The sequence below is a fragment of the Saimiri boliviensis genome, chromosome X (genome assembly GCF_048565385.1).
Source record: "Saimiri boliviensis isolate mSaiBol1 chromosome X, mSaiBol1.pri, whole genome shotgun sequence".
NCBI classification, from domain to species: Eukaryota; Metazoa; Chordata; class Mammalia; order Primates; family Cebidae; genus Saimiri; species Saimiri boliviensis.
In genome coordinates, this window is record NC_133470.1 from 87,480,598 (window position 1) to 87,493,135 (window position 12,538).

The 12,538-nt window shown below is 41.3% G+C and overlaps 1 protein-coding gene across 5 annotated transcripts in view; it reads right to left on the reverse strand.

Annotated features, from left to right (window-relative positions):
* MTMR1 (myotubularin related protein 1) overlaps positions 1–12,538 on the reverse strand; it is a 75,211-nt gene that overhangs the window by 25,508 nt on the left and 37,165 nt on the right. For all 5 annotated transcript variants that reach the window (XM_010331278.3, XM_010331280.3, XM_010331279.3 and 2 more), the window contains 6 exons: positions 9,917–10,018; positions 9,518–9,601; positions 8,410–8,559; positions 7,305–7,493; positions 3,549–3,734; positions 2,867–3,073 (listed from right to left, as the gene is read on the reverse strand). In XM_010331278.3, the coding sequence (XP_010329580.2) occupies positions 2,867–3,073; positions 3,549–3,734; positions 7,305–7,493; positions 8,410–8,559; positions 9,518–9,601; positions 9,917–10,018 (918 nt within the window). The remainder of the gene's footprint in view (positions 1–2,866; positions 3,074–3,548; positions 3,735–7,304; positions 7,494–8,409; positions 8,560–9,517; positions 9,602–9,916; positions 10,019–12,538) is intronic.

Genomic DNA, 12,538 nt, shown 5'->3' on the forward strand with positions numbered 1-12,538 from the left:
GAGGTCAAGAAGATTTTTTTTAGGATATAACAGAATGTCTCTACACCAGTGGGAATGATCTAGGGAAGAGGAGGAATGGAGGCAGGATAGAGGGAAGAACAATTAGAAAGTTCCATGATGGAGGCAAGCAGGCAAGGGCAGGATCAGCCTCAGCTGGAAGCTCTGACACAGAACCCCAGGTAAGGTAGAGTACACAGACACAAAGTGTGGGTGGTTGCAGGCTTGAAATCACTGTTTAAATGCTGGCTCCACCCTAACTAGCTGTGTGACTTTGGGTAGATAATCCACACCTCTTGAAACCTCAGTTTCCACATCTGTCAATGATAGTACTATCAGGATTGAATAAGATGATGCATGTAACCATGCCAAACACATAGTGGAGACTTAGGAGATTGAGGCCACTAGGAATCTGATAGTCCTATTGTCTTTATTGTGGCCATGGCACAGTGGGCCCCAGCATTAGCAAGTAGCGATGGGAGCAGAGGGCTGTAGGCACACCCTGATGCATGCACTCTGCTCAGTCCCGGTGCATGCTGCCATCACTGGCATCTCGCTAGACAGCCTTCACCACTGCCCCTAAGCAAAGCACCCGTTCCAGTTTTCTCTCCCCTAGGACATATAGTTTGGGGAGGAAGGTAGAAGGCAGTGGCCTCTGAATCTTCAGAGATGGCCCAGTACAAACATTTGGAAAGATTCCACACACACTCTCTTCCTTACCAAGACCAGCCTCTGCTGAGGGGGGAAGAAACAAAGGAGTTGGTGATGTTGTTTAAAATTTCCCTGGCACTTAGCATGGGCCAAGCACTGCCCTAAACACTTGACACATAAACTCATTTCTCCCACACATGCCCCATTTCAGAGAGGAGGGAATCAAGGAAAGAGAAGGGAAAAAACGTGCCCAAGGATCTGCCAGTAGCTCCCAAAGGGCAAGCAGCTCAGGGACTGTGGACTTGCACCTTCTCTCTGGGAGGTCCTCTTTCAGGTGCTCTACCTCAGGAATGCAGGGACAGCTGGTAGCTTGGCACACTCACACCAAAGCCCAAAGAAATCCTTGTACTGCCCATCGTCCTGCTTTCCATAGCAAGTCTAATGGGGACTTGAGGAGTATTCCCATTCAATGCACAGTTCAGACAGATCCCTAACAGCTCAATGGCCTGGACAGACCAGAAGTAGCTGCCAGTTACACTAAAACACAAATGGCCACCGGATGACCTAGCAACTCCATTCCTAGGTATACAACCCCCTAGGTTAAAAACAAGTTGTTATAGGCTGAATTGTGATCCCCAGACTTGAAGCCTGAACAGTAGCTAAGGAATGTGTCTGTATTTGGATATAGGGCCTTTAAAGAGGTGATTACATTCAAATGAGGGCATAAAAGTGGGCCCTAACCCAGTCTCACTGGTATCCTTATGAGATAAGTACATTTGGACACACAGACAGCAGGGGTGCCCAGTAGCTCCCAAAGGGAAGAAAGACCTTGTGAAGAGGCAACAAGAGGGGAGCCATATGCAAGGAAAGAAGGGAGACCTTGAGAGAAATCAATCCTGCTGGCACTTTGATTTTGGACTTCCAGCCTCCAGAACTATGAGAAAATTACTTTCTGTTGTTTCATCCATGTAGTCTGTGGTACCTTGTTATAGCAAAAACTTACATACATTCACAGCAGTATTCTTCACAATAGCAAAGGCAGAAACAACCCAAGCATCTACCAACAGATGAACAGATAAACAAAATGTGGTATATACACACAAGGGAATACTCTTCAGCTATAAAAAAGAATGAAAATTTGATATTTGTTACAACATAGATGAACCTTGAAAATATTATGCTTAGTGAAATAACTCAGTCATGGGAGGACAAATACTGTATGATTCCACTTATATGAAGTACCTAGAAAAGGCAAATTTATATGGAGACAGAAAGATTAGTAGTTGTCAGGGGCTGGGGGAAGTGAGGAATGACTGCTTAACGTGTACAGCATTTCCTTTTGGGGTGAAGAGTATGTTTTTGTTGTTTTTTGTTTGTTTGTTTGTTTTTTGAGACAGAGTTTTGCTCTGTTTCCCGGGCTAAAGTGCAGTGGCATGACCTCAGCTCACTGCAACCTCCGCCTCCTGGGTTCAAGGAATTATCCTGCCTCAGTCTCCTGAGTAGCTGGGATTATAGGCACCTGCCACCACACCAAGCTATTTTTTTTTATTTTTAGTAGAGACAGGGTTTCACCAAGTTTGCCAGGTTGGTCTCCAACTCCCAACCTCAGGCAATCCATCCGCCTTGGCCTCCCAAGGTGCTGAGATTACAGGCGTGAGCCACCACACCTGGCCAGAGTATGTTTTGAAACTAGAGGTGATGAAAATTTGATATTTGTTACAACATAGATGAACCTTGAAAATATTATGCTTAGTGAAATAACTCAGTCATGGGAGGACAAATACTGTATGATTCCACTTATATGAAGTACCTAGAAAAGGCAAATTTATATGGAGACAGAAAGATTAGTAGTTGTCAGGGGCTGGGGGAAGTGAGGAATGACTGCTTAACGTGTACAGCATTTCCTTTTGGGGTGAAGAGTATGTACTGTGAATGTACTGAAGGATACTGAATTGAGCATTTAAAATGGTTAATTCTATGTTATATGAATTTTACTTCAATTTTTTAAAAGGCATAAGTACACTAAAATAAGAACACCCTACCAGGAACATACAATGCCTGAGGTCCATGAATTTTATTATAGCAATTCAGGTCTGATACGATACAGAAGAGAAAGCCTGCACTTATATGTGTGTGTGTTTATGTGTGTTACACATGACGTTCACATCAATATGACACAGCAAAACAGTCCAGCATAAACCTCACTGTTTCAACTTACCAGTGCAAACCTGTGTCCAAAGCTTATCCACTCCTTTTCTATAAGAATTTCAAATCCTTTAATGGTCCTGTAGTAACTGTCCAACATTAGCATAGCCAGAGATGTGAGCTGGGCTGTTCGGTCCCAACCATCGCTGCAATGCACCACCACAGATGTTTTTCCAGATTCTATTTTATCAGCAATTCTCACTGCCCCAGCAAGCAGCATCTTCAGGAAAAAAAAAAAAGGCACATTAGACCAGGCTACATTGAATTTCAATTACGACATAAAATAATTCTGAGGAGAACTTTAGAAGTTCTGGTCAATAAACCAAACAAGAATGGCAAGCAATCAGCTGAGAATCATTAGGAGATATTAACATTGCGTTAAAAAAAAAAAAAAAAAATACCTTATACTAGAGAAAAACTACAGGAGTAAATATGGTTCCTTTATTAAAGGGCCACAAAGTTCTTTAAAAGCCTGACCTAAGGCAAGCATTTTCCCCTTTTCACTGTGTCACAAAAGCCTTCCACAAAGACTCCAGTCTGATGCTGCCCATGGAAACTATTTAATAAGAAAACTTAGGCACACAGCCAAGAGGCACTTATTTGCAATGCTGAAACCACTTGGATATATACGTATTTATGGCACAGGCACAAAGAAGTCTTAACTGAAAAGCATATGAAGTACTGGATCTCGTTACCCTTATATATTCTAGCCAATGCGTCCCATCCACATTGGAGAGCCACCGTGCCTCATCGATCGAAGGGTACACAATCTCTTTTAATTTGCGTAGTGACTCTCGCATCACATGAATGTTGTGGATCTCTAAGAACACGAGTTCCGCGTTTGGGTAAACACTTTCACTTTCATATCCTCCACCCTTTGTCTGTGAAAAACAAGAGAAATATCACATCATCTGGAATTTACTTTTCTATTTTTTTTTTATTGTACTTTAGATTCTGGGGTACACATGCAGATCATGCAAGATTGTTGCATAGGTACATTCATGGCAAGGTGGTTTGCCGCCTCCATCCCCCCATCACCTATACCTGACATTTTTCCCTCATTATTCCTCTCCACCTACCCTCCCACTGTCCCTCCCCTAGGCCCCCACAACAGACCCTAGTGTATGATGCTCCCCTCTCTGTGTCCATGTGTTCTCATTGTTCAACACCCGCCTATGAGTGAGAATATACGGTTTGATTTTCTGTTCTTGGGTCAGTCTGCTAAGAATGATTGTTTCCAGCTTCATCCATGTCCCTACAAAGGACATGAACTCATCTTTTTTATGGCTGCATAGTATTCCATGCTGTATATGTGCCACATTTTCTTTGTCCAGTCTATCACTGATGGGCAGTTGGGTTGGTTCCAGTGCTGGCAGAGTTGGTTCCTTTAGGAAGTTACAGGTAAGAATCTGTTCCATGTCACTCTCTCTTAGCTTCTGGTGGCTGCTGGAAGTCCTTGGCATTCCTCAGCTTCTAGCTACATCATTCAGCTCTCTGCCTCTATTGCCACATCACCATCTTCCTTCTGTGTGTGCCTGTGTCTCTACATGGCTTTCTTATAAGGACACGAGGCACTGGATTTAGGCCTACCCTACCCCAAGATGACCTCATCATAATTAATACATCTGCAAAGATCCTATTTCTAAATAAGGTAACATTCTGAGGTTCCAGTTGGACAGAAACTTTTGGGAGACATTTTTCAATCTACTACAGTGGTTCAACATACAAAAATCAACCAATGTAATACCAATGTTAGAAGAAGATATAAAAGGCATCTAGATTGGAAAGGAAGAAGTCACATTATCTCAATTTGCATATGGCATAATCTTACATATAAAGAACCAATGGAGACCTAGAAAATATTCCTAGACACATATGCTGCTATAGTTAAAATTATTCTAGATATACAATTTGGTGTCCTGTCTCTATCACTTATGCATGGGACAAAAGACAGTGAACGGCCGGCCGCGGTGGCTCAAGCCTGCAATCGCAGCACTTTGGGAGGCCGAGGCGAGTGAATCACGAGGTCAAGAGATCAAGACCATCCTGGCCAACATGGTGAAACCCCATCTCTACTAAAAATACAAAAAATTAGCTGGGCATGGTGGTGCGTGCCTGTAATCCCAGCTACTCAGGAGGCTGAGGCAGAAGAATTGCCTGAACCCAGGAGGCGGAGGTTGCGGTAAGCTGAGATCGCACCATTGCACTCCAGCCTGGGTAACAAGAGCGAAACTCCGTCTCAAAAAAAAAAAGACAGTGAACTGCCCTCACCCTGTTGACTAGTCTGAAGATGGCCTCCACTGATATGGCTTTTCTTATATTTTGTAATTCCTTGGAATATGGTAGTGACAGGAAGGAGGCAGAGATTTAGAAAGACTGACACAGCTAATGTTCCACATACGGTGAGCAAGGGGGCCTCAATGAGGATGCCTCCCTATGGTAGGCTGAAAAGTAGCCCCTGCCAAAGACATCCACATCAAATCCCTGGCAACAGTGAATGTGACCTTATTAGAAAAGAAGGTCTTTGCAGATATTTAAGGATCCAGAGAGTTGCAGATGTGTTTAAGGATTCCAAGATTATTTGAAAAGAGGGTCTTTGCAGATGTGTTTACAGATTCAGGATTATTTCAGGTGGAGCCTAAACGTCATCACAGTGTCCTTAGAAGAGAAAGGAGGAGACACAGAAACACAGAGCAAGAGAGGGCCATGTGAAGATGAAAGATGAGACTGATGTAGCTACGAGCCCAAGAAAGCTGGGGTAGCCACCCCACGCTGAAAGAGGGAAGGAACGGATTTGCCCTGGAACCCTTAGAGGGAGCAGAATTGGCCTCCAGAATTGCGAGCAATACATTTCTGATGTTGTAAGCCACCAAGTTGGTAATAATTTGTGTGGCAGTCTCAGAAAACTAATACTCCTCCCATCTTCCTCCCTGCCCTGTTTCTCTCCCAGTCTTCCCTATCTCAGTAACAGATACCACTATTCACTCTCAGGTTAGACACCTGGGCAGCCCCCTTGACCACAGGAGTGGTGAGCTTATCAGCATCATGTACTGTGCCCTGAGGATGCACTGCCACTGTGCTAAGTCATTTACACATACTCTTCTCACTGAATTTTAATCCTCACACAACCCATGACATGAGACACTGGCATTATCTCCTGTTTTACAGAAGAGGAACCTGAGGCCTAGAGAGGTTAAGTAACTGACTCAGGATTCTAGAGCACCAAGTGGCAGAACCTGGAGGAAAACCCAGGTGTAACTGAATCCAAAGCTGACAGGTCTCACCACCCTGCCATCCTGCCTCTCAGGCCAGTTGGAATACACGGAGGGATTGTGGCCCGAGAAATAGCCAAGCAGAGATTTCAACCATACAATGGGATAAAAATCCAGTCTCAGCCAGACACGATGGCTCATGCCTGCAATCTCAGCATTTTGGGAGGCTGAGGCAGGTGGATCACAAGGTCAGAAGTTCAAGACTAGCCTGGCCAACATAGTGAAACCCCTGTCTCTACTAAAAATACAAAAATTTAGTTGGGCATGGTCGTGGGCACCTGTAATCCCAGCTACTCAGGAGGCTGAGGCAGGAGATTTGCTTGAACCCAGGAGGCGGAGGTTGCAGTGAGCCAAGATAGCACCACTGCCCTCCAGCCTGGGCAACAGAGTGAAACTCGGTCTCAAAAATAATTAATTAATTAATTAAATAAAAACAAAAATCCAGTGTCAACCTTCAAAGGGATCAGGACAGGATAGAAACTGCAGTGTCAAGCTCAAGTTGAACTCAGCATACAGTGTTTAAAGCTGTGCCATCAGAGATGGCCCCAGGAGTCTGTAGAGCAAAGAGGACCCCAGACCAAGTTCAAGGATCAACGTCATTAGAAGATTGGGAAGAGAAATCAGTGAAGGAGACAGAGAAGGCCAGGTTGAAAAGCAAGAGAAACTCAGGGTGTGATATCATGAAAGTAAAGGGAATGGAGGTGTTTGTATCATGTCTCACTGCCACCTGAGGTACACTACACAGGTGCTCCATGAGATTTATGGAAACTTTGTACATTTACAAAGTTCACACGGCTGATTCCATTTTAAAAGAACTTCAGACCAGACATGAATTAGTCAAGTAACCACTGTATTTCTTAAATCAAATGGACTTCCAACAACCTCACAATCATATCATTAAAATGCTGAATGCTTTAGATGAAAATTATTTTTCTAGGGTTTTGCTAACTGATTTAGCAGACAGGATATTATACAGAAGCAGTGAAACAGACAAGATCCCAACCCATGTGAGACACCAAACACAGCCCATGGAGTATACACCAGGGAGGAACAGCTATGGACTCCAAATGATTCTAACTTCAGGTGGTGAGGAATTCCACGAATTATTCTAACTGCATAATGATTTACAGACAGGACATGAAAATATCCAATGTTTCGGCAATGCTATTAAGAATGTACCTTGTTGGTATCAGCGACACTGTTTTGTCGAGCATCAAAGATGATCAGCTTGTGTGACTGTGCATTAGCATCCATTATTGTTTGCAAGTATTTTTCATCCTCTTTGCAGCGCTTATCGTTGGGACCCACAAGTGGCTGGCTGCAACGGGTAATCGTTGCTTGACTTTCCGGATGAATCCATGACAACACCTAGTGTTTTTGAGCAACAAATATTAGTCTAGTTCCTAAAGCAATGTATGCTTTAATTACCTGGTAGAAAAATCAAGTACCCTTCTCAAGCACAGTCTCTCCTACATCTTTTCCTCAAAAGTGAGAGTGGGCAGGTCAATCGCAGCATTGTAGTGGCCACCAGACTCAATATTTTGGTCAGCATGAAACAATTTTGACTACGTAAGCTCTAAAAATCCTCTTCCACCCCAAAAATTCCATGATTCTAAGCAAAACAAATCCTAAATCAAACTATTACTAAAATCCAGCCCCGTTCCAATTTGACTAATTTTATCTTGTCTCCTAATTTAAAAAAACATCTTTGTATCTCAACAATAACATACATGGTAGGGTAAGGACAGAGTGAATATACAGGCTCTTATAAAATCGGACACTCTACCACCCCACCTCTCATTTTCCTCCAGTGGCCAAGTGACTCAGGATTATACCAGTTGCAAACTCCGGGCTCAAACCATTACTCCCTGCTGGCTGCTACTACTTCTGTAATGATGGCCCACCCACACAGCTATGGCAACCTGCTCAGTATTTAAGAAAGAAGCATCTTCTCTAGGATGATTCTGTGAAACCAGCAATGCCATCTGGTAATACAATAGCATGCTAACTTGTGCTTGCTACTCCTTTGTTATTCTCTACTACTTTTTGAGAGTATGACTGAAGTTACCCTTGTACTTAGTAATAGGAAATTGTACAAGGGGGGATCACAGCAGATTGCTTACATAATTAGGTATCTGTTGAGAATCAAAGGTATGTTCAGGTTTATAAGCTTATTTTCCTACTTTCCATTTTTGTTCACTAGATTCTTTTTTGCCTTGAATCTTTCCATATTAGATCTAATGTAATATATATTCCTCTGTAAATGATCATGTTTATTACTTACAGGAACTCTGCCTTTTGCTCGAAAAGCTGCCACTTTTGAAAGGTCATCATCTTTTACACTAGTTGGCACAACAATGACAGCAGGGTAGGTATCACAGAACTCATAATTATTGTTTATTTTGGATATTTTCCAACTCTCATTTGGCAAGCCCTATAAGGTGTTGGAGAAGGAGGAAGGGGGGAAAGGCATGACTTTACACTTTGAAAAAGTACTAAGCATGAACCACATCCATTTGTTATTTGCAACTAAAATCCATTTATAATTTATTGTTCATTGTAACTTAAAAGTATATATATATATATATATATATATATATATATATATACATACATACATATATTTGGTAAACCCATTTCCTTGACATTCTGAAAATCTAAAGAAGCATAAGAATATCCAAACCATGCTACAACATGAAAATTATACACTAGAATCACATTTCTATATATTTCTTGTCCTATTTTCTATAAATAATGAGCTCAGAGTTATTTTTGAAAATATACCCAAAAGTCCTTTAGAAACACAGATACTTCTTACAAATATCTAAAATAAGTAATGTAAAACATTATACCAAACATAAGGTAGAGACTATATCATGAAATGAATGTCATGAAAATAATATCTTAGTAGAATAATTTGAAGCTGATAACGCACTGATGAGTTCCTAGACCCGGGAACAGCAGATCAGACTGATACAGTCGCAGCACATGCTTCAAATCTAACTGCAGTCAGTGCTTTGGATCCTTACTCATCAATTCTTTACCAGAACATCTAATAAAAACAATCTGGCAGATTTGGTTTTTAAACTTGTCCTTGTCCTTGAGTCCCACTCGCCCTCTGGAAACACATTGAACAAACAATGGCAAAGTCTAAGGTTTGGCACAGGGAAAAGAGAGCACCAAGGAGAGATGGGGAGCCTGTAAGCTAGCAGTTATACCTACATATAACTTGTTTGAAAAAGTTTCTACTCTACCACATCCTTTCTAACATTTTAGAAGAGAAAAAGATGCTCAAACTATTATTTTCAGTTTGCTAAGCACCTTTCTAACATTTTAGAAGAGAAAAAGATGCTCAAACTATTATTTTCAGTTTGCTAAGCAATATACTTTACCTGTCTCTTATATTCAGATACTGGATCATAAACTTTCCAGCCATTAATTGAAAATTTTTCCTTATAGCTGAATGCAAATAGTGCCTGGATATGAAAACCACAAAACACACATGTTACTATTTCTTTTTTATATCATATACCCATTATTAAAGATTTTTCATTCTAATATGAGCTGAGTGTACTAAGAGTCCTATTTTAATCTGCAAATTTTAAAGCAACAAAGTAGCAGCTTTTCTTAAGCATTACCCAGAACGGACAAATTTCAAATTTATTCTAATATTAGTCACCAACAGAGGAAAAAAGAGAGGAAAAATAACCTCTGGAAAAAGGAATAATTAAACCTAAGATATCTGGACCCCCACAAATGCATGCAGAAAAGGTTTACTTGGGTGTATTTACCTGTCCATTAGAAAGAGGAAATGCATGTTTATTGAGGTTTTCAAATATCCCTAGTTTACTCTGTTCTTCCTGCTTATAAGCAAGCCGCAAGTTCCTCATATCCTGTTAAACAATTAGCAAAACTCAGTTATTCAACATATATCAAGCATCTATAAGCCAGCTACTGTGCCATAAATAAGGAAATACATTTTTTATTCATTTCTCATTTTATACTTTATCTTGTTCCAACTAACAAAAGGCAATAACAAAAATACCTCCAATGAGATTTTAGAAAATTAAGTGAGGGAATTGGAACAAAGGGGATATGTGTGGTAAAAATTCATCAAATGGAACCAAGAATGAGATTCATACACAAGTCCCAAGTCCTATGCACTTTCTTGCTAAGCTTGTGCCACAAAATTAGTTACACTCTTTAAGCTGCTGAAAGAATCAGTTAAGAATTCATGCCAGCCATAAAACAGAAATGCAGCAGACATTCCACCCCTGCATATGCACAGAAAGGACTCTCTATCGCATACAGACCGTAGCCCTCAGTAACATCCTTACAGCAATACAATGCTGTTTCTCCACACCACAGTTTCTTAAAATGCCCCATAATGCAAGCTGATGGCCAAAGGCCAAAGCACAAGTCAGCAGGAATAATCCCCCCAAGGCCAGCTCTGATGGTGTGATCTCTTCCCAGGATGTTTGAGCAGTGTTCTTGACCTTTCAAAATCTATGCTCCTGTTAGTTAAACACAAAAATCTCACTCTTCTTTAACATTAGATGACATTTGAAAGTAAGTATGACCACAAACAAATTAAATAGCAATTAAAATGAAGTTATTCTTGTGCTATTATTTGTAACAGCAAAAGAATGGAAATAACCTAAGTGTCCATCAATAGGCAGCATTCATAATTAAATAAACTGCAGTACAGCTGATGAAACACTCAAGAGCTGTTAAAACAAGCAGCAGCTCTGCATGTACTGACATAACAGAGTGCCGAGACATATTGTCAAGGGAAAAAAGAAAAGGAGTAGAACAGTGTATATAATATACTACCATTCATGTTGTCTTTCTTTCTTTCTTTCTTTCTTTTTTTTTTTTCTTTTTTTTGAGATGGAGTTTCATTCTTACTGCCCAGGGTGGAGTGCAATGGCATGGTCTCGGCTCACTGCAATCTCTGCCTCCCAGGTTCAAGTGATTCTCCTGCCTCGGCCTCTCAAGTAGCTGGGATTACAGGCACCTGCCACCACACCCAGCTAATTTTTGCATTTTTAGTAGAGACAGGGCTTTACCATGTTGGCCAGGATGGTCTCAAACTCCTGACCTCATGTGACCCACCTGCCTGGGCCTCCCAAAGTGCTGGAATTACAGGCTTGAGTCACGGCACCTGGCCCCACTTACCTTTTCAAAGAAGGACTATACATACATTCTCACATGCATAGGCTGTCTGTGGAGAGTTACACTAGAAATCAGTAACAGTGGGTGCCTGTAATGAGTGGAACAGGGTGGCAGGTGGAGTGAGACTGATTTTTTTTTTACTATATACAGCTTTTGTATTTTTTTGAATTGTATATCACCTGTTAAAAAGAAACCTCACACCTTGCAAGGCTCTTAGGCATGATCTGAGAAGGCTGGGAGCATGACCTTAGTAATTCTAGGTTAGAGAACATTTAAAGTAGTTGTTAGCAAGTGCTCACCCCGGCCATAAAAATTTCTTAGTAAAAGAGCCCCAGGACACCTGCCTAAGCAACATAATTTCCTGACATGCCTTCCCTCTAAGCTCCACTAGCTACAAACATACACCTTGGTGGCTGACTGAGCTGACTTGCTATTTAAGATTGCTCAAACAGAAAGCATTACAAGCTAAGGAAAGAGCACGTGCAATGATTCTGGTGTGTGTGTGTATGAGGCAAGTATGAACCACCGAAGGAAAGCCCATTGTGACTGAGATGGCCAGAATAAGGGGAGGGTGGCTTGAATCAAAGCTGCAGAGGAAAGTGAGTCAGGCAGAGAGGTATTGTAAGGCAAGTTTTTCCTTTAGCCAAAGGATAGCGGGAAGATACTCAAGAGTCGTGAGAAAGGGGACAATATGTTTCAAAATTGCAGAACCAATCAAGTCACCCCTCTGCTTGCCATTGTTCCATAAGGGGACCCTTGCCTGAGAAGGACAGTTGCCAGGTAGTGCTTACAGTGAGTTTAGTAAGCCAACAGATTCATGATCTGGAAGAGTAAAGGGTTCTTTGGGGGAAAAAAAATGGATTTGAGCATAGTTTAGGACCAACCAGAGGGAGCCATCCTCAGAGACTGAATTAAAACAAATAGACTGTAAGGAGTCCTAACCTAAAATTTGGAAGGGGCCTTGACAATCCTGCAGGCAGGATCTCTTTCCTGGTACTTCAGGTAGGGTTTTTGGTAAACTACATTGCCAAAGTAAAGTCACTGGGAATAAAATACATCAGTTAAGAGTGTGTCCTACATGACTTCATGATTAAAGTTATCACACACATTTCTACTTAAATAATTAGAGGAAGGGTACAAAATAAACAGATAAGCCCAGCTCAGCATGAAAATTCCACCATAGCCAAGAAATTTAATCTCATTTTTAATCACAGAATTTAGGGACCACTGTCATCTCT